Source organism: Rattus norvegicus, chromosome 2 (assembly GCF_021556685.1).
Source record: "Rattus norvegicus strain SHRSP/BbbUtx chromosome 2, alternate assembly SHRSP_T2T, whole genome shotgun sequence".
Classification (NCBI taxonomy): domain Eukaryota; kingdom Metazoa; phylum Chordata; class Mammalia; order Rodentia; family Muridae; genus Rattus; species Rattus norvegicus.
Window position 1 is genome coordinate 159307916 of NC_141535.1, and position 21513 is coordinate 159329428.

The 21513-nt window shown below is 32.6% G+C and overlaps 1 protein-coding gene across 1 annotated transcript in view; it reads right to left on the reverse strand.

Annotated features, from left to right (window-relative positions):
* Si (sucrase-isomaltase) overlaps positions 1 to 21275 on the reverse strand; it is an 80632-nt gene extending 59357 nt beyond the window's left edge. The window contains 15 exon segments of the mRNA NM_001389226.1: positions 507 to 624; positions 1963 to 2047; positions 2864 to 2977; positions 4864 to 4983; positions 5069 to 5200; positions 6348 to 6473; positions 7205 to 7317; positions 8144 to 8243; positions 11124 to 11295; positions 12866 to 13017; positions 13825 to 13934; positions 14204 to 14321; positions 18995 to 19161; positions 20190 to 20307; positions 21215 to 21275. Coding sequence (NP_001376155.1) covers positions 507 to 624; positions 1963 to 2047; positions 2864 to 2977; positions 4864 to 4983; positions 5069 to 5200; positions 6348 to 6473; positions 7205 to 7317; positions 8144 to 8243; positions 11124 to 11295; positions 12866 to 13017; positions 13825 to 13934; positions 14204 to 14321; positions 18995 to 19161; positions 20190 to 20307 — 1745 coding nt within the window. The 5' untranslated portion in view covers positions 21215 to 21275.
* Between the last annotated feature and the right edge of the window lie 238 nt (positions 21276 to 21513).

The window sequence follows — 21513 nt, forward strand, 5'->3', positions numbered from 1 at the left end:
TGATAAAAACAACTATAGTGGAATGTCAAGGCAGGGAGGTGGAAAGGGTGGGTGGTTGGTTGGGGGAACACCCTCATACAAGAAGGGGAAGGGGATGGGATAGGGTGTTTATGGATGGGAGAGAGGAAAAGGAGATAACATTCGAAATGTAAATTTAAAAAATCCAATAAAAATAAAGATAAAGCAAAAGTATTTTAAGAAATAATAACAAACTATATTTTTCTTTTCCATAGAAAGCAGAAAAGCATTTTAAAAGAATAACCTTTATGTAAGGAACAAACCTTTGCTAAATATGCATGTTATTTAAATCCTGATAACATATTAATTTTGATAACACCAATATTAATAAAAGAGAAAGATATTTTAATACCATGGGATTTTTAACTTGAAAATATTTTTCTTTCTGACTCTTGCAACATTCTTTCTAATTTGCTATAAACTTCCAGAAACACACATCTAAGGAAAACATAATGAGGTATTGAGTTTCTGTATGAAATTGTACTTACTGCTCTGTGGCTATAGCCATGCTGTACCCATACAGGCTATGTACATCATACTGCTTCCCCCAGTGCTGCACAGCATCCATGCAAAGAGTTTTGGAATACATGACTTTGTCAAGAATACCTTTAGAAAATAATATAGCATAGTCCTCTGAGATATTTTGATATTTGTACGTTTTTAGTGTATTTTGTGTAAATAATCAAAGAATCACAAAAGACTACATTTAGTTAAAAAATATTTGATAAGGTTCCTGCATTTCATTCCTATAGAGACTGACAATGATTTTAGGTACAGTAAGTATAAACACATTACGCATTAATTGCATTACATGTAATGTGTTGTATTTAATTAAATGATACTTCATTGTTTCAATAATAAATAAATCCATGGGAATCGTCTTTATGACTATTTATGACTTCATGAGTACATTGCAATTTATACATTGGTATGGTGCAGTATTTATCTAAGTACAAATTTTCATCATTCACAGCACACTAGTTGATTTAAATGTGATCATGATTAGGAGATGGGGAGATGGATCAGTAAGGAAAGTGCTCAACACACAAGTACAAGGGCCTGAGTTCACCCACATGAAAACCACACATGGTGGTGACTACCTGTCATCCTAGTCCTGGTAGGTATAGACAGGTGGATTCCCCAGAACTCTCTGGCAGTCTGTTTGTCTGTATCTCCTCTGCCCCTTCTCTCTCATTTAGTCAATCAACACACTCTAACTTTAAGGAATAAACCTTTTCTTAAAAATGAGTTTTGAGTAAGATTGCTTATCTCAATAATTAGTAATACTTAATGTGAAAACACGACCACCAGAATTTACATATCAGCACCCTAATAACTTGATATATGTACAGTGCAGTTCTACAATTCTATTCATTAGAACGTGAATCTTTAAAGTTTTGTGAGAAAATATGAGTTTCAATTTCAGGGAGAATGCCTACCTTGGTAGACTAAACCCAGGGTGATAGAGAGATAAAGCAAAAAGCTTTTTTGAGGGTTCTGTGAATTTGTGCAGGTATATGAGTCCATAAATATTAACATATACTCATTTAGACATAGATAAGACATAAAGAAATAAAATTTACAAAATAATATGAAGAGGGAAACATAACATCTACTCTTGAACATGAGTTCATGTATGCATATGCAATTATATACATGCCCACACAACACACAGAAAAAGTGAATAAAAATATTGCAAAGATTAAGAGAGAAAACCTTCAGCATCTCATACATGACCATGAATACATGCATAGAACATACATACATAAATAAGTGTTGCATTAATGTAGGGGTGTTACATTTGGCAAAGAAGAAAGAAAAATCATTAAATTTAGCATTAAAATTTATAACAAAATTTGTGATTTAGAGAATATGCATTAGAATGCATTACTTAACAAAAATTTTGGCTCAGCATTGTGTATTTAGTAAGCAAATGAAGTTTACCAGGAGTAAAAGGAGGGTAGTTCAGCAGATTAGAAGTACACCCTTTCAGAGACCCTTGAATAAAGCTGGAAACTTCATTCATGTCCTAAATAGAAAAGGATACAAAGCAGCAGCTTAAAATAGTGAATAACAGATTCCCTATGCTATTTAAAAATATGTCAGTCTTGAATTCTTGAAATTGGTCTATTCTTGATGTGATCTATCTGATATATGATATAGATATATGATATTTCTCATATCTCATATGTATGATGTAGTCACAGGTATATGTGTCCATGAACATAAGTAGTCTCATATAGATGTAAATAAGAAAAAATTAACTTTACAAAATATTAAGAGGAAAAGTTAACATCTAATATATATGTACATTATATATATATACATATATATGTATGTATGCTTAAAAACAGAAAACACAAACTAAGACAAGTACTTTAGACTGGAGTGATGGATTTTAAGTCGTGCAAACACCTCTCATTTTACAGAATTATAAGTGTATTTAAAACACATTTATACTTTTAACATTTTTTAGAGAGTTGTGTCTGTCTTCTCACTGTAATCATACTCATTTCTAGTGTAGCCATTAACTTACATCTTTGATGATGACAAGCAGTTGTCTACTTTCTACCATGCTCTCAGCCAGTGCCTTATGCCAATATTCACTTAATCTACATCACTGTTTGTTCCTTTCTTCCACATATATGGTGTTTACATGTGTTAGTAAGTTACATAAAATATGTAAATTTCATTTAGAATACATTGTAGTCTGTGTGTTTGTGTTTGTGTGTTTGTGTATGTGTTTGTGTGTGTGTGTGTGTGTGTGTGTGTGTGTGTGTCTTTGTCTTTATGGGCATAACATTTTCTGTTCACCAAATAAAACCATAAAACAATAGTTACTTACAATCCATAGTCCATCATATTCGACTTGCTGATGGAAAAGATTGCATTCATTTGCCCACCACTCGATGGTTTGGGGATTAGTAAAATCTGGGTACACTGTTAATCCTGGCCATACCTAGATCGATAAATAATTCACATTTAAAAATAAATAAAGAGAATTTTAAATACAGTAGTATTTAAAGCAAATGTAGTTAATAATATTTAACAGTATTATATCTCCAATTATGTGTGACTGATGTGCATCATACATTTAAAATTATCTCAATATTTTTAAACATACAAAAACAGTTAAAGTAAATATGAGGAAATATCACTGAGTATTTAGTAAAGAAAACATGATGGAAAAAAAGTTGCCATATAAAGTAAAAGTAAATGTTTTTCTGAATATCCTTGTAGACTAGATTGTCTCAAGTAATATATCTCAGTATCATTAATTGAACAACTATTGTTAAATTTACAAATACATCTACATTCAAAACTTCAAAAGAAGAGAGCTTCATTGCTATGGCAATCCGTGCTAAATATTGTCTAAGTGTTCTAAACCTTTTTATAATTGATAACATGATTTACTCAAACTTTGGGAGAGAAATGTTTTTTTTTATTTTAAAGATAAGGTAGATTAATGAAATTCATCTTACAAAGTGATACAAATGGCACACCGAGAGGTTAAATTGGATGTTTAAGGTCATACTTCCCACAGCTAGTTAGCAGAAATTTAAACTCAAGGTGTCAAGGACCTGACTCTATTATATCAAAGATAAGGTATTTTATATTACCTTTTTATTATGCAAGTGATTTCAAGCTATGATTTCTCAAATAGCAGTATTCACAAGAAGAATTGATTTCTAAATAGTTTTAAAACTAGATAAACAATGTATTATCTTTTGATCTGGCCAGTATCACAGTGACAAGTGTCCACAAACAACCTGTGGGATATCAAGGACTTGTGTGGGTCTGGTTAAGTTTATCACAGGAGAAAATGTTGCCTTGGAAAATTTAAGTTTGCAAATTGTAGTAAGGATAGATATAATATTTTTCATTGTCATAAATAATGGTTCAACAAATACATATTTACATTTTTTTATTTCCTCACAGTTTTATTTAGATTTTTTTTAACCACAGCATTGAATTACCAACTCTATGTGTTCAGTCATTATTTGTGTTGTTACAAGGAATGCCCATGCTTCTACTAGTATTTACTCTGTACAACATACATATCAAGGGCTGGGAATGTGCCTCCATCAGTTAAATCTTTGTCACATAAGATTAGCATTCAGATTCCCATTCTGAAATCCCAGCACTCCTAAGGCATGAGGGGAGGAGGAGACAGGAGCATTCTATGAAGCTCCTGGAACAGCCTCTCTGACAAATGCACCAGGAAATATGGGACCCTGTGTCAAGCAAGGTAAAAGGCAAGAACTGCAACCCAAGTTATTCTCTGTCCTACATACCTGCCATGGTGCACAGCTGCCTGCACTCATAGGCATAAACATATAGATCGACTGACAGGCATATGTAAATATAAATATTAAAAAACTAGGCATCTTTTGACTTCTGCTCATAAATGACTCTGTGATCTTTGAAATTTTAATCCAATTTTGAATATTTAAGTCTTCTTCCTTGCAATAGTTTCAATAACTACATAGTATTTTGTGTTTTAAATGTAAGTTAAAAAAGTAGTGCGTAGTTCATAGTTACTCGATTTGCAAATATTTTATGTTAACTTTTTATATTAATATTGAAGAATTTTCAAAGGAATTTGAACAGTGTATCACATTTATTGGATTCCATTTTGATAATTGAATTTAAATAATCTGATAGAGGGTATTTCATCTGTTTCCTTGCAAAATTACAATTCAAATCCAAAGAGAATAATAGCACATACACACACACACACACACACATACACACACACACACACACATGTTTGACATTTACACAAGCAGTATTTACAAATTAGAAAGTCAGAGCCACGTGAATTTAATGGATGTGAGAACTTACCTCTCCAATAAGTGGTGTAGTCCCATCTGACTCATTCACCCAAACATTTTTCTCATTCCCTCTCACATATGTTTGATATTCTGCACCATTGGCTCGCTTATTTATGGAGATGGCAGGGTCCTGATAAAGAAATAATATTCTGTAGGCAATATGTTAATGGAAATGCATAATAATAAAAATGTCTTATTACATAAATTATCTTTACCAGGATGATAATATATTTTTGTCCATGGTTATGTAAATCCTGGGCAAATTCAGGAAGTCCATTAAATTTGACTTCATCATAAGTAAAGTCCTTTTTGTCTTCCATATAGTCAATATCAGTGACTTGTGCATCCTGAAAATGAGCAAAGTCGATTTCAGTGTGAGTAGAAAGAGTTTTCTAGTAACCTCGGTCTTTAAGCACAGGCATTTGTTTTATGCAGAGAGTGATGAAGTTAACCTAAACTCCATCTACTCCTGGGAAAGCATGCTAGTGTAATTTAATCTTACTATTTAGAGAGTAAGTAGGGTGGCTCCAAAATACAATTCAGCCTGAACTACACAGAGAAATAAATCATTTCAAGTAAAAGAGATAAGTCAACTTACAGTTTATGAAATAAAAAGTAGAATTGCTGATCAAATTGTTTACTTTCATTCATTTGTACTGTTTGCTTATTTCAATTTCAGTGCTGGTTGTGAAAGCTAGAGTATAAAGAATGCTCTACTTGGGGCTGGGGATTTAGCTCAGTGGTAGAGCGCTTACCTAGGAAGCGCAAGGCCCTGGGTTCGGTCCCCAGCTCCAAAAAAAAAAAAAAAAAAAAAAAAAAAAGAATGCTCTACTACAGAACTACTCTCCTTCCTAGCACTAGATTGTCCCATTTTTAAGTGTAAAATTCTTAAAGGGCTATTCAATGAGATGTCTCATTGGTAACATGTATTTAGTTGTGTGTGTGTATATGTGTATTTAATTATCTAACAATAATTACATAAGTGGTTATGAATTTGAGAAGTTGTGTGTGAACACAGAAGTTGGAGGACAAAGAGGGAGAGCACAAATTATTAAATATAGCATTCTCCAAATTTATATTGAATTATAGAATTCTCCAAATTTAAATTGAAATATAAGAAAGAACATTTGAATTAATACAGCTTCTGAAAAGTTCTTTGAATGTATATTTTTGACCAATTAATAAAAAAGAAGTCATTAATTTTTTAAAATGTAAGGGAGTATATATGTGAGGGGGTGGAGAATGGAAAGTGAAAAGTGATGTAAGCATAAACACAAAAAGGAAAAAAAGTATATAAATGGTCATCTTAGACACATCAGATGTGGATACAGACTAAATTTACCATTGAATCAGTTTCATACGTATAAATATTCAAGACTGTCGATCTAACATACTTTATGTTTCTATGTATTGTGACACTTTGAGTCATTTCCTAAAATGTGACCATGTTTGTCCTCAGATCCTCCAATAGCTAGCACCCTCCACTCTACTTACATATGGGATGCCAGCTTCCCGGTTTCTTCTTACTACTTCTTTCACAGTGTCTAATGACCCGTAATTCCAGCGACTCAGTTGAAAGCCAAGGTTCCAATATGCTGGCATTGCCGGTCGTCCAATGAACTTGAGATGAATGGACAGTTAGTTAGTTTCAACAGCAAGAAATGTCTTTAGAATAACTAATATTGATGTGCTGTTTATTCTCCTGCACAGCCAGCACTCATTCATCTACATACTAAAGAACAGAATCATATCTAAATTCTATTCATTTCTGAAAAATATCTGTCATATTTTCTTATAAATAATTACCAAAAGTAAAACTTTGTAAGTTCATGTTCTATACCATATTTTTGTTTTTTGGAATAAAGAAACATTTAGGAAATTAAGATTTGCAAAGATATACTTGTCTATCATAAAAAAAATTAAAGAAAAGAAGAGAAGTATAGTAGGGGGAATTATAACACAAAAGGAACACTTTTTGTCGTACCACATTTTGACTAAATTTGTTGATGATCCACATGTTCATTGGCTATTTCTACTTTCTCAAATTATATACTTCCTCTTGCAACATTCTATCAAAAATTGTCATAACCAAGTCAAACTTTAATATGTAACATCTCAAATGAGTGGATTCTGAGCTCAGGGATTTAGTTATAAAATTAATCTAAATAAAAATAAACATTTACATATATAAAAGCTTCGTTAAATAGAGGAGTAATAAAAGTTATCAACTTATGTTGTTAAATTTTTATAAGTAAAATACATGTAGATAGGAAGTCCCATGTGTCTAACATACTTAAAAATCTAATTATTCTTTTGTGAGAAATAATTTACAAATTCAGCCTGAAACAAACCTCTTGGTATTGTTGAACTACTTGTTCTGGTGTGTCTCCAAGAAATATATAAAAGTCTAGTATGCCACCAGTAACTCTGTAAGTAATTATTGGAGTTGGCTGGATGAAAACCTCTACAAAACAAAAATAGGAAACAAGTATACATAATTTGTTAAACATTCTCAATGATAAAAACAATTATGACACATGTTTAAAGAGCATCCTGTTCACCATATCAGTGCATGTAATATTAAGAAGTAAACTACTGACAAAAAGGAATAATTCGGTAGAAAAACAGAAGGCTGCTGCATGTAATATCTGTAAGGATTGGCAAGACATCCATTTCCAATATCGGCATTACTCCTCTGAAAATCTTATAGCAAAGCATAAAGTTCAGACTTCTAATAAGGACAAATATCTTACTAAAACCATGTCTTGATTAGGTCAATTAGTTATTGTAACTTAAGATTTATCATGTGTCACTAAACTATGTATACTTTCCCAAATAAAAACACTCACAAGTAGAATGTAATTTTAACCAGTGGAAGGGGAAGCCCTTGGTCCTGACAAGGTTGAACCCCCAGTGCAGGGGAATGTCAGGAGGGGGCATCAAGGGGGGTAGGGGACACCCCTATGAGGGAGGGGGAGGGGTTAGGGGGCTTATGGACAGGAAACCGGGAAAGGGAATAACACTTGAAATGTAAATAAAGAAATATATCTAATAAAAAGTGATGTATAAAAAAATCTTCCAATAATAATTTCACACTATGCCATTGCTTACAAAATAGAGGGCTTTTTTTGTTTTTGTTTTTGTTTTTGTTTTTGTTTTTGTGAAGCCAAATATCTATGATTGGGATCAAAAGAGTATTTATATGCCAGTTTTATACAACCTACATGTAAATTTTAAACAAGCATATTATCATATATGTAAGTACATATTATCAAATAAATTGTACTTGCCCATTGCATTGCTGTTCATAAGGAAAACACCATATGACTTCCCAGAGGTATCTTCAATGCCCATGAAGAATGTCTGATGCCCATAGAGATTATGATTATTCTGAAATGTGAAGTTTGAAATTCTAAATATTTAACTGAATCTACAGTAAAGATATTTTGCATCAAAATGACAATATTTGCTAAAACGGATTTTATTTACCCTTCTATACCTCTATAGTATTTGACCTTATTGTGTGTCACATAAAAGATAGAAAAAATGGAATGTACTTCAGTTAATAACTTTATATTTTCAAAAAGAGACATTGATATATGTTAATATGTTGCTTTCTTTTCCCTTTTCATTAGAAGTAAATATACTTGCATGAGGTATATCTATTATAACACACACACACACACACACACACACACACACACACACACACACACACACACATACACAAACATTTTCCCATAGGGCACAGAACAATGTCTATCCTAGTTTCTAAAGTGAGTTTTTCAGGGACAGATGAGGACATGAGATAATCCAGGCAAATACTAAACAACTCTGACAAGTAGAAAGGTAAGACTTTCTAATTGGCTTTAGACAGAAGCTTAAAAAATGCCTGCATAGACAGACAGAATGAAGAAGCTGTGAGCCTCATGTTTATTTCAGATGGCAATTCTGTTAACACTGAAAACTAAGAGTGCTAGAATTTATCAGTCATTGTGTACCAAGTTACTACAAACTCATTTGTAGAAATAATAGTATTTGCATTGGTGTTAAAGAATAATAAAGTTAACTAAGTAATAAGTAAAAATTACTTCATAGTTGATGATTTATACTTACGAATTTCACATTAATACAAGAAACAAATCTACAAAAGGTAAAGCACTGTGACTATGATCTTTTTATGAGGTATTGTGAAAGGTAAGTTTTTGCAACATTTAACATGTAATTTTATATAATTACTGTGTGATGTACAAAATATGAAGTTATAGTATGTACAAAAAAACCCCGCAAACCCCCAAAACAAAAATCCTCCTTTTCAAAAACTGCATGTCTTAGGTGGACATCAAAAGGCTGTGGATCATCCAAAAGTGGGCAAAAGTGGCAAGGGATTATGACTGACAGAAGACAGATACTTAATCTTATGGATAGCAGGCTGTATGGAATTATTTCACTAAGTTTTAACCACAAGAAAGCAAACCAAAAACGAATAATAAAATACAAAAAATAACATTTGAATGTAAATAAAGGAAATATCCGATTAAAAAACTAAAAATAATAAAATAAAAAGAAAATAGTAACTGTCTTCGGATACATATTCAAAAACCAGTCAGAGACGATTTTTCTATCAGTTCTCATTAAGATAAATTAGATACACGTAGCTCTTCTGCATAAAATTCATGTAAGTTGAGTCAATCGGGTTAAAGGTTTTAACCTTAAATTTTTGGAATGCTAAAATTGGTACAGAAAGCTGTCAGAAAAGTATTTCAAGAGTTGGGCACAGAGAATAACATCCTGAAAAAGTTCTTAATAGAACAGAGGTGGCAAATTAAAGTGAAATTAATATGTTCATTGCTAAAAAATACTATCAACAAATAAGGCTATCTTCTTAAGAACTGTAGAAAATACTTTCCAGCTATATTTCAGAGAGAGTAGTTAATAACTAGAATAAGTTAAGAATCAGAAGACAACCAGAGAATAAATCCGATAGTAACTGAGATAACGAAGTGAATAGGAGGCTCTGGCAAGAGGAAACACAAAAGTTCGATAAATATCTTAAATATCCTCATTCAGTTGGAGAATGCAAATTAAATCAACTGTTAGATTCCATTTCTTCCAAATCAGATTGGTCATCATCAGGAAAATAAACGAGAGCCATAAGGTTGGCTCAGTGGTTAAGGGTACTTAGGTCTCTTGCAGAGGACCTGAACTCTATCCCCCACACCCATGCGAAAGCTCAGAAGTATTAGTAACTTCTGAGTTACCAGTTATAGATATCCATGAATTTTTCTGACCTCTGCAGCTACCAGGCATGCACATGGTACACATCCATGGGTTCATGCAAAAAAATACACATAAAAATAAAATAAGCATGTTTAAAAAAATTAGAAAGAAAAAAATGGCTGAAACCTCAGATGAGGATGTGTGGAACTAGGACATTGACCTTACTCATTGAACTTGGCAGTGTAAGCTTGCACACTTATCATGGAATTTAGTAAGGGAATTCCTCAAAAAAGATGAAAGAGAATTTATTTTATTAGTGATGTATTCCACCTCTGGGTACATGCACAAAGGGCTCCATACCCATCCAGAAATAACTTCCTATCCAGGCTTGCTGCTGTTCTATTCACAATAGCAAGGAAATGGATCTGACCTGACGCTCGACAACTAACGAATGAATGACAAAAATGTAATAAACATGCACAGTGCAATTCAGTTTTAAAGAAAAGTGAATTTTTCAGGATAATAATTGGGGCTGGAAAATACTGTAATAAGTTAGATGATCTAGACTCAGAAAGACAAATGCCTTACGTCTTTATGCTTCCTCACAGTTCTGAGTCCTGGCTTTAAATCTACACCCACTCTTTTCTTTCCTTCTAACATATTACAGGTCATGTGATCTGAAAAATGAGCATGACAGGAAGAGGGATAATGCTGAAATATGGAAGCTACAACAGAACGTATGAGACTAAAAAGCAGAGTCTAGAGAGCGTCAGAAGGTACAACTTGGGGTACAGGAAAATAAGAGGGTGTTGAGAAGGTGTAGGAGGGTCAGTCCAAGCAATTTATATTTAAAAAATGCTATAATAAACTTGATAATTTTCTAGACAATTTTAATTTCAAAGCAAATTGGGGCGAATTCTAGGGTAGGCATTTCTGCCGTGTAAGTAATTGAATCAACATTGCCACAAAAATGATCATGTCATATAGAACTGAATGTACCAGCTTCTTCCACGTAATCATTTACTCTAATAAGCGAAAATAACATCTTACATCACCAGGGATTTCATCTCGAGTAAAGATTGGCCATGTCTTCCAGTATAAGTCATGACGAAATCTCTTATGAATATGTTCCCCAAAGCCATAAATATATTCACTTGGAAGTCTTGTCGAAATCTGCAAATATTGGTTTGAGTACACCAGTGGACCAACACTGGTATCAAACCTGAACGAAAGAAGAAAAACAAAAACTATGCTTATAAATGAAACACACCCTTGTTTCAGTTTAATGTTGATATTATCCAGAATATCTGACTTCTAAGGTGCTGCAGACATGACTGGGAGAAGTACAAGTTATCACACGAACTGAACTTGTTTATGGTATCAGTAGAACTCTGTTTTCATCAATAAAGATTTTCATAGACATCTGACCCTCTAGTCCTTTCAGTCTCAGAATACGACTATCATTATCATTTGTGTTACACCGATGCAACATAATAAATAAAAACATAAATAAAGTTGTGTTTTCAAAGATTATACGTCATATTCTGCAGACTCAAGTTTAAACAATGCTCATTGTACTGGGTACTATGTTTGTATAACATATCACCAAACTGGTTTCCATTCACGGTAAAATTAATTTTAAAAAATCAGTGTTTCCTAAAACAATAAAAATATCATGCAAAACTCTTGAAAACAATACTATTCATTATTTTAACCCATTAGCTAATTAACCCATTAGCAAAAGTCTCTTATCCTCCTCCTCCCAGAGCTAAAACAAACATCCTGTTTTACTAATTCTATGCTCAGATTGTCGAAATTTTACACATAAGTGATTCACTGAAGTATTTTCTTTCCTGTGCTGGACTATTCTGCTTAGAATTAGTACATTTTATGGCACAGCACAAAGAAAATTAGAAAAACATCCAAATATATTCAGTGAAAGTAAATTTATGAGATTTGATTTTCAACATGCTTTAATTAATATTACCTGATAATAAACCTGTATCTTGACTTTCTTCTTTTTAAAGAAATTAGTTTTTTATTTTTAAAACAATTTTCTTTTATTTTTGAGATTATATTACACAATTTTCTTTCCACTTCTACACCCAATCTTTCCATATAGCCCTGCTCACCCTTTTTAAAATTCATAGCTTTATTAATTTTAGTATATACATACATATGAATAGTGTGTGTGTGTTTGTGTGTGTGTGTGTGTGTGTGTGTGTGTGTGTGTGCAGTGCCACCTGTATGGATGCTGATTTTACAGGAAATTTTTAAATTTTATTAAATTCTTTGCAGCAATTACTCCTTGCCCCAGATAGTACAACCCAAATGAAAATGTTTAACTTGTATTTAAATTGTTATGTGGGGGAAAAAAAAGATTTTGACACTGTCATGGAAATTCACACCACAGTAAACAGAAACCATGTACTTCTGAAAATTGTTTCAGGGAAGGTAAAATGGTGAAGCATACATATATGGAAACCATTTCCAATATGAATGGCTATATATGAATGCATTGTTCCAACCTAATCATTTATCAGTCATTTCTGCTATGCGTTTGGTTGACATCAACTGATGTTTTCAAATTTGTATTTTAGCTTCTTTCTTCTATGTGAATCCAAATAATTACTCTATCATCATATTATTCATAGATCTATACTTTCATTTGGGGGTATTTTATGTTCTTTATGAACTGGCACTGTGATTAAGATGTACTTATTCTCTGGCAAGAGGATAATATTGACTAGTTATTTGTACTGATACAAATGCAAGATACAAGCAACACTTACAAGACTTTGTTGTTGCTTTTCCTGATCACTTTGATGCTGAACGGATTTTCTGAGACCTGGACATCATAGAGTGTGTCAGCTGCTGGGATTCCAGTTTCCTCTTTTACAAACTGGTGCGGCACTTCATATCTCTTGTTATTTGGATCTGTGATCTGCCCAGATTTTAATACACAAACAGTAAGTGATTGTCATATGCCCAGCTCTGAATTACTGCATACAAGCTGTGAAATTATCTGTGTCTATAGTATTATAGTATATTACATACACCATATAGATAAGCCATACAAATTGTTAAAAAATAATTCTATTTAATTAGTTAAGAGTTTCGGTGTGATTGAGTAAATATATTTATTAAGAGAAGAGAAAGTGTCACTAAATAGCATTGAAAACTGGGCTTTTACATTTAATATTGTAAGTGCTTAATATATAATTGTTTACATATTCCCATAAGGAAGGTGATCATTTAATTTTAATTTAAAAAGTACTTTATTAAAAAATTCACAAATGAATTGAATCACAAACCGAAATTGAACAAACCCCCATCTCAATGAAACTTTAAACTATAAGTTACCACACATAAAAGGATAACTAGTATTTTAGTTATTTCTAAGTTTGGACACTATATGGGAAGGATAAAAAATCTTTTCTTCAAGTACACTTAAGACAAAATCTTTCTTAGAAGTATCACAAGACAAGGGCTGGAAATTTGGCTTATAATAAATTAATATCTCTTCCTGTTCTTGCAGAGGACCTGGATTCAGTCCTCAACATAGCTCATGGTTCCTTAGAACCATCTATAACTGACGTTCCATGAGATCTATCGCCCTCTTCTGGACTCCATGGGTACTGCTCCCGTGTGGCACTCCTTCCCCCTCCCGCGACATCCAACCCTTCCCCAGAGAAAATTTGCACCTATAAAATAAATAGAAGCAACGTTTTAGAAATCATAAAAGTCAAACCTTGAACCGGAAACGATTGCCTGTTTGAGTCTGAGTTGTGAGGATGACGCTTTTAATGTCTTCTCCAAATAGAGTGGGAGAAGGGATCCTGTTCAGTGTGGCTTTAAGTCCTTAGACAAAGGAAAAGTAAAGCGTATACCCTTAAAATAACTTATATGTTATCAATTATTAAATTGTTTCCATATTAATAACTGACACAAATGACTGTTTCTTTTTATTTTACATGAGACAATGCTGAAAAAATCTTGAATACCTTATTTAAAATTTTGATATGTGCTTATTGGATTTTATTAAAGAGACTATTTTCAAAGAACAACTTAAAATGGACTCCTTCAACTTGGAACATGTGCTAGACAATCATGGTGGGGACGCTCCTTACCCGCGTTTTCATTTGTGATGGACTCAGCATTATAGCCATGGTTGTCTGCAAAGAAGCACCAAGGAATGACAGTGTTGTTCCACGGACGCCAGCAACAGCCACGCTCTTCACATATTGCCTGTAAAAATATTTGTAATGAAAAAAAAACATAAATGGTAATGCATTCAGATGTACTAGATCTGTTTTCTTATTGTTAAGGCCCTAAACACATTCATTTAAAGACCTTTCCCCTCTCAATAATTATGTTTTTTTTTTCTTTCATCATGGTAACAGCAAAGAAGATTTTGAATACTTATGTTGTATTAAGAATCAAATTCGGATGAAGTTACACAACTCCAAATCTACTTTAATTCAGTCAGATATAACCTTCGTAGCAATGACTAGGGCTTATTAAAAGTAAGAGCTTGTCAATGCTAGATTATTGCTTGACCAATTAACCACAGTATCAGCCAAAAGTTTTATAACAGGTTTGCAAAAAAAAAATTATAAGCTAAACATTTTATCAAATGAGCTATTTTAAACAGTCACAAAATTAGCATACTTTAATAAGTATTACAAAATATTGACTACACAGGAATTTTACTAGCTACATAAAAAAATCTCATAAATTAGAAGAAGTCATAAACACATAGTTAATATGTTGAATAGCATGGTGATCTGCATTATCAACGGTGTAACTAAATATACAATAAAAGTTTCAATTACGACGCATATTTATAATTTGAATACCGGTGCAATGTTTTGTGAAAACAATTTTTAAACTGCACATGTTGATCAACCAAATGTATACATCAAACTATCTTCACATCATATTAAACTGGCTTTATAAACACAAGCATACAAATACATATATTACAAGCAAGAGTGCAAAGAATCAGTTGACATCTTTCGTAGTACCAGGTATGTGCAGCATCCATTTGGACAGTTTTATCTCTAGCTATATAACCCATGAAAAGGTACCCTACAACACAAACTGATACTGTAAAATAATTTGCATTATTACAGTCTTTCTGAGATGTTTGGTTTTAACTAGTTCAAACACTAAAGTACAACCAGACATAGGTGTACTAATCCAAATAGTTTTATGGGTTTGTGTTAAAAACAAAGCTAGAAGACAATATAAGCATATTTTGACAAACTGAAAAGTTAGATAAGTAGAGTTATACTAAATTTCTCAAAATATACAAATTAGTACTTTCCTGGGGCTGCCAAAAAAACATAAAGTAGAAGATGCTTTAAAGCAACAGAAATGAATTCTCTCAGAGCACTGCTGGTTAAACATCCTAACTCAAATTGTCCATGGAGTCATGATGCTTCTGTGGCTCTATGGAGGAATCCTCATTAGTTTCCATGACTTCTAGTGATCTTGTCAGAATTGGCATCTCTTGGTTCTAACAGTCATTTAATTTTATTCTTTATGTCATTCCATATGGTGTCTGCATATAATGACACTCGTTGAAGCAGATCTGCAAAAGCCCTTTACCAAATAAGAGTCTATTTCAAGACTTCAAGTTAGCATATGTTTGGCAGGAATACTGTTACTCCCTAAATACATACATTGTAGGATTAGCCTAAAAATATTACCTGTAAGGTAGTCAAACTTAATTTTAGTTTGTCTTTTGGAATTTAATGTTTCCTTTGTTTGTTTAGCTGTTCTTCCTATTATTTAAAATTTTAAGAGGTTTTCAATATTTCTATTTACTTCTCTAATTTCATGTTTATTTCTGATTTGCTTAAATGACAGAATATTAAGGAATAGTCAGTCCATTAATGGAGATAATTTCAGTTAACTCCAATAAATAAAATGCAAAAATATCTTCAATACTTTTTTATTATGTGGTATGAGCACATGTCTATTAGAATTCTAATGTATACTTATATACATATTAAGTTGAATCAGCGGTGTAAATTATTCTTTTCCATCTCAAATAATGAAGGAAGGCCTATAGTCCTCTCCCCATATTACTTTATTTGATAAGAGGGACCTTAAGAAAGATAGGGGATACAATAGAGTCATAGCATAGACTCTCATTCAACTTATTCAAGACTACTGACGTCATTATAAAAACAACTTCTTCCTTCTGGTCTACATAGTCAAAATGTAGAGAGCAAGTAAAGGTGTGGTGCTTAGCTTCATTTGTATATCTACATCCTAAACCTAAGACTCATGATGAACAGGATCTCTCTACTGTGGCACAGTGACTCCTAAATATGACAGGGAATGTGGTTACCCATACAAAAGCTAAAGCATAATGCCAGCACTCGATAGACCAGTGTGAATGGAGAGATCTCATAAAATCCCCTTTCTAGATGAGGAGTTTCAGCAAGTCGATGACTACTGAGAGATGGGCAATGAGTCTTCATTAAGAATAAGCCACCTGCGTTGGTTATCCAATACCAAGTGGTCATCTGTGACAACATACACAGACAAGCAACAACCTATGGACTTAGGGAGTTGTATTTATTCATTTATATATGTATATGTAACAATAATTAAAGGAAAAGAGGCAATGGTTGTGAAGAGGGTGGGGGAATGAGAGTTGTTGGAAAAAAGAAAGGGAGGTGTGGGAATGATGTCAACAAGCATATATACTTAAAAAAATATTCAAAGTCCTCACTAAAAATCGGTGAAAATGGCTGTTTCTATCTTGGACAGCTAGCCTCCATCGCTATGGGAAATAAATGTAGAAGCTACCAAATCTAAGCTATTTGTTATGGCAGCCTTAGCTGAGTACAATACTTGGTATACAAATATAGCTATTTATTACATTGCTATTTTGACTCTTCCACACATTGTTATTATTGAATTTTTATGTATGCATGCCTTCTATCTACAATATGTAGCATATTTCAAATTTAAGTGTTTTGTCAATCATGATGAATCTGAATTTATAAGATGCAAGAGAAATTTCATAATTAAGAAAATATATGGAAATTAACAGAAAATAATCATTTTGACTAACTTAATCTTAAATGCCTTGATTGGGGGAAATGATATTTATTCAAACCTAATTTCATCTTTAGAGTTTTATATACTTTGTTAATATTATTGCTTTAGGTTATCACTGAAGATAAAGAAAGCTAGTAGTTTAAGTATCTTAAAGATTTTACAAGTTATTAGTGAGAAAATATTATGAGAATTATATAATTAAAAAACATTATATAAGTCCATGTAACAAAATTTGAATAAATATTCCATTATATATATATATATATATATATTTAGGTAATTTTCCTGATTTCTGGGACACTTTAGTTTTCATTCATTCAGCATTTATCTCATCAGTTTTCTGTAATAAAAATTACCTTTGAATATTATCTAATTAGAAAATTTGAAGACACTGGTTAATGACTGAAACCTGAGTTTATGGAACATGAGGTAAGATTGAACTTTGTACCCACCTGCAGAAATCTCCTTAACTATTGATTTTGCTTTGATAAACTCTTTGAATTTCCAGTTATGTCTAAAGTTCAATGAGTGAGAGTTCATTTAATAACAGAATCTCAATTAAATCATCTTGACTAATTTTTCATCTGAATGTCCAGAATGTCCTTTTCTGTCCCTGTCTTCTTCCAAATTGACTATCATTCTCGCCCTTTGAGCCAAAGGCAGACTGTACATTGCTCTATATGCACTCTACCACAAAGATGCCTTGCCTTGTATACATACTCTTGGATCATTTAACAAGGCTACCCTCATACTCATCTTGTCTCAGCCTTTCTAGTAGTAAGAATTACAGGCAGGTAGCACAGTGTTGGGCTCACCTGTATCCTTTTGAATAACACATGTAAATTCATTTGCTGAATTAGAAATTGTCTACTTTGTGAGCTTGGCATATTACTGTGCTCATGGATATTGAAAAAGAAAATACTTTTCATCAACTTAATGGATTGAATTAGCAATAAAGACCTCAAGATGACAAATCCAAATCACTGCCTGTTTGTATATCAATTTCACAGAAGAGTCATGGTTTTCTCTCAAAAGATTTAGTATTAATCTTGTTTCCATTCTTGAGAATAACAAGAATCAGAATATCTACTTTCCTCAGTGTGTAACAGTAAGCTCCTTCATCAACAGATAAAAGAAGTTATTACTATAAGTTTACTGATGAATACTTCATTGAGTTGCACAGTGTCTGATAAATTAATAAGAATGCTCTGTGTAATTTTAAAATGACTGGCAAGTAGTTCATTATGTCATGTGATAGGAAGGGTGGAATTGAGATTTAAACACAAATATTATACAACTTGTCAAATGTGAACATAAAACACATATACTCATTGACTTTTGTTTTCACCAAATTTATGAATTAAAAAGTCTGAGTCAATGTATGGTTACATGAATCCAACAGGCTTCTCCACTTATTTTCATATAATAAAATACACATATGTTTAGAAAAGTGAGTCATAGATAATTGTCTAGAAATTCTTCCTAGACTCCCCCCCCACTACAAAGAGTGCAATGTAAAACATGTAAGTGTGACTTAAGGTTCTGAACACTGAGGAGTAGAAGACAGCAATAACATTTTCAGGAAAGCATTTTCAGGAAAGCTTGTTATATAGCCTGTTGAGTATGCATGGACAGTGAACTTTTAATTTGAAATAACCAAAGGAATTGAAAGGAGGCTCATTAAAATCAATTCAATCACAAATTTATACACAAAAGTATTGGGAACATAAGTGAAGTTTATGTTCAGATCTTTAATAATATGGAATTATTCTATATTGAGCAAATATCTTCATAAAATGCTGTTTATATTTCTAAAATCATCCCGAGCATTTTTGGCAGACCTTTGTTGGATGTTGTTCTGGAATGCAGTTAATTCTCTCATTGATAGGTTCACCTTGTTCAGGAGGACACTTCCCAGGACTAGGGGTTGAAGTTGAAGTTGGGGTTGAAGTTGAAGTTGGAGTTGAAGTTGGAGTTGAATTTGAAGTTGGAGTTGGACTTTTTATTTCTGGAAGAAGAAAATATAAAAAGAATTTTCATTAAGTAATGGATAATTTGTTCAGCAAATGGATTCATTTCTTTTATAATTACGGCAAAATCAATGTGTGCTTCTAGATGAACCTTCCAAATGCAAGCCTTGATTAGTATAGTGATAAGGTTAAATAGCATTTTGAAATGCTATGTGTATAATCTGACTTCTAGAGGAGAGGAATGCTGACATTACAAAGATGTCAACAATTGGGAGAAGGTATGATAATTACACCAATAGGATCTGCAAATGGTGCTTGACATGCATGCAACAGATAACTTCCTTTTCAGTTCTTATTTGGTCAAGAGAGAATGATAGAAGAAGACACAGTTCAGAGGTCCACAATAATATGCAGAGACTCTGATTAGGAGAGGGAAAGGTCACTAGGAACCTGAGGCCTTAACTCACCTTCTCTGCACTTTTTCATGTACTCTGTATTTCATCATTCATAACAAGGACAAAAAGAAAATTGTCTACACTGTCCATGGACTGTTCATATTTCTGAAAACTAAACCTTGGCATCCTTAAGGGTGTTGGAGAGAGAGAGAGAGAGAGAGAGAGAGAGAGAGAGAGAGAGAGAACTATCTATTTAAACTATTTTAATACTTAACCCATTTCCCTTATATTCCTTTATTTAAAATAACATACAGTGGGAAGTTCACCAATGTCAAAGTGCACAGAATTTTTAATGCAGAACTTGAGACTCCAGTGGACAGAGAAATATCATAATTTTGGAACTTACACCGAATTCTCCATATTTCACATAATTTCCCGTGTTCTCTCACGAGTATTTTTAATCTCATTTATTTATTCATTAGTCGGTTTGGGGAAGGGTTTGCTTTGGTGCTGTAGCACGGTTATGGAAGTAAAAGACCAGCTTACAACTTGTGAGAGTTAGTTCATCACTTCCCCCTCACAGACACCAATGCACTTTTAAACCCACAGCTACTGCGGAATGACTTTTCCCTGACTTCACTCCACTGCTTAAAGCAGACAGTGCTACTTGCCTTCCACAGCTGGCACCTTGGTTGCTAAAACAGCGACAAGAGCAATAGCTATTGCTGTTACTATGATGAAGAGGACAATCAGAGAGATCTCTAGTGCACTGAACTTCTTCTTTGCCATCTGAGGAAAGAGAGGAAAATGTATTTAAGTGGAGATGTTTTTGTAAGTAAGGCACAATTAATTATGAATTTCTATGTATGAATCTCTAAGCTAACAAAGCTCTTGGCATTTACATATGCAAAAACAGTTAAAGACAAGGAAGTCAAGGATTTGAAAGGAAACATGGAGATATCGTTAGATGGAGGAAAAGTGAAGGGGAATTTAAATGTAATCTCAAAAATATTAAAGAACATAGTTTTAAAAATCAAAATAATATAACAGAAAGACTTAAAAATTCATACTATATCAACACTCCTTTATTATGAAAGTAAGAAAAAGTTATATACAAAAATCAAATTCGATATGCATATTCACAGACAATAAGGGCTAAAATTATCCATTTTCTGTGGGTGAAAATTGCAGCAATTATTTTACAGATCATACTAATTTTAAGCAAAGCTTCAGGGGAACTTACAATTTATAAACAATTTTGCATGAATAATATTTTATTAGATGGTATGTTTGATGTTATTTTTGTTCTGCTAGCAACAATTAAATATTTAATAAATTTAGAATCTATTCTGCCTATGTAAATATTCTTAAATAAATACTTCCCTAATACAGGGAGTATCCCTGTATTTTTCAACAAAAATTCAATTATATACTCTGCTACTAAAATTGTTTAAAACAAACCAAGTTTAGACTTACATTTTTAACAAAAAATAGTTAGAGCAAGCTAGAACAATATGCTTATATTCTTATAAAACTTGAATTTGTTCCTCTGCCATTAGAAAAAGTATACTTGAAATGAGAAATGTACTATTTGACTAATTGTAATATATATAATTAACATAATTAAACACAACATAATTAAAGTTAAATACATTTTGCTTAGAAACATGGCCTATGCTGGGACCTGGAGACTTACCTTAGCTCATAGCCTGTCCTATTTGCAGTTCTTTGCTGGAGTTGAGCAAGGCTATTAAAGTAATGATCAGAGAAAATTGCTCAGGTATATATTGACTACTCATAAAGTTTTATTGCACTTTCACAAGCCTATCAATGTTTAATATTCTTCTGTTCAACATTCAATTGCTGAAGCCTTAGTCCTGAAAGCAGTTTATATAAATATACCTCTCGGACATGCCAAGTTAATTAATAACTGTGTTTTTAGATAGTCTTTCACTTCTACATGGCAGGAAATATTGAAACAACATATAATCAGTT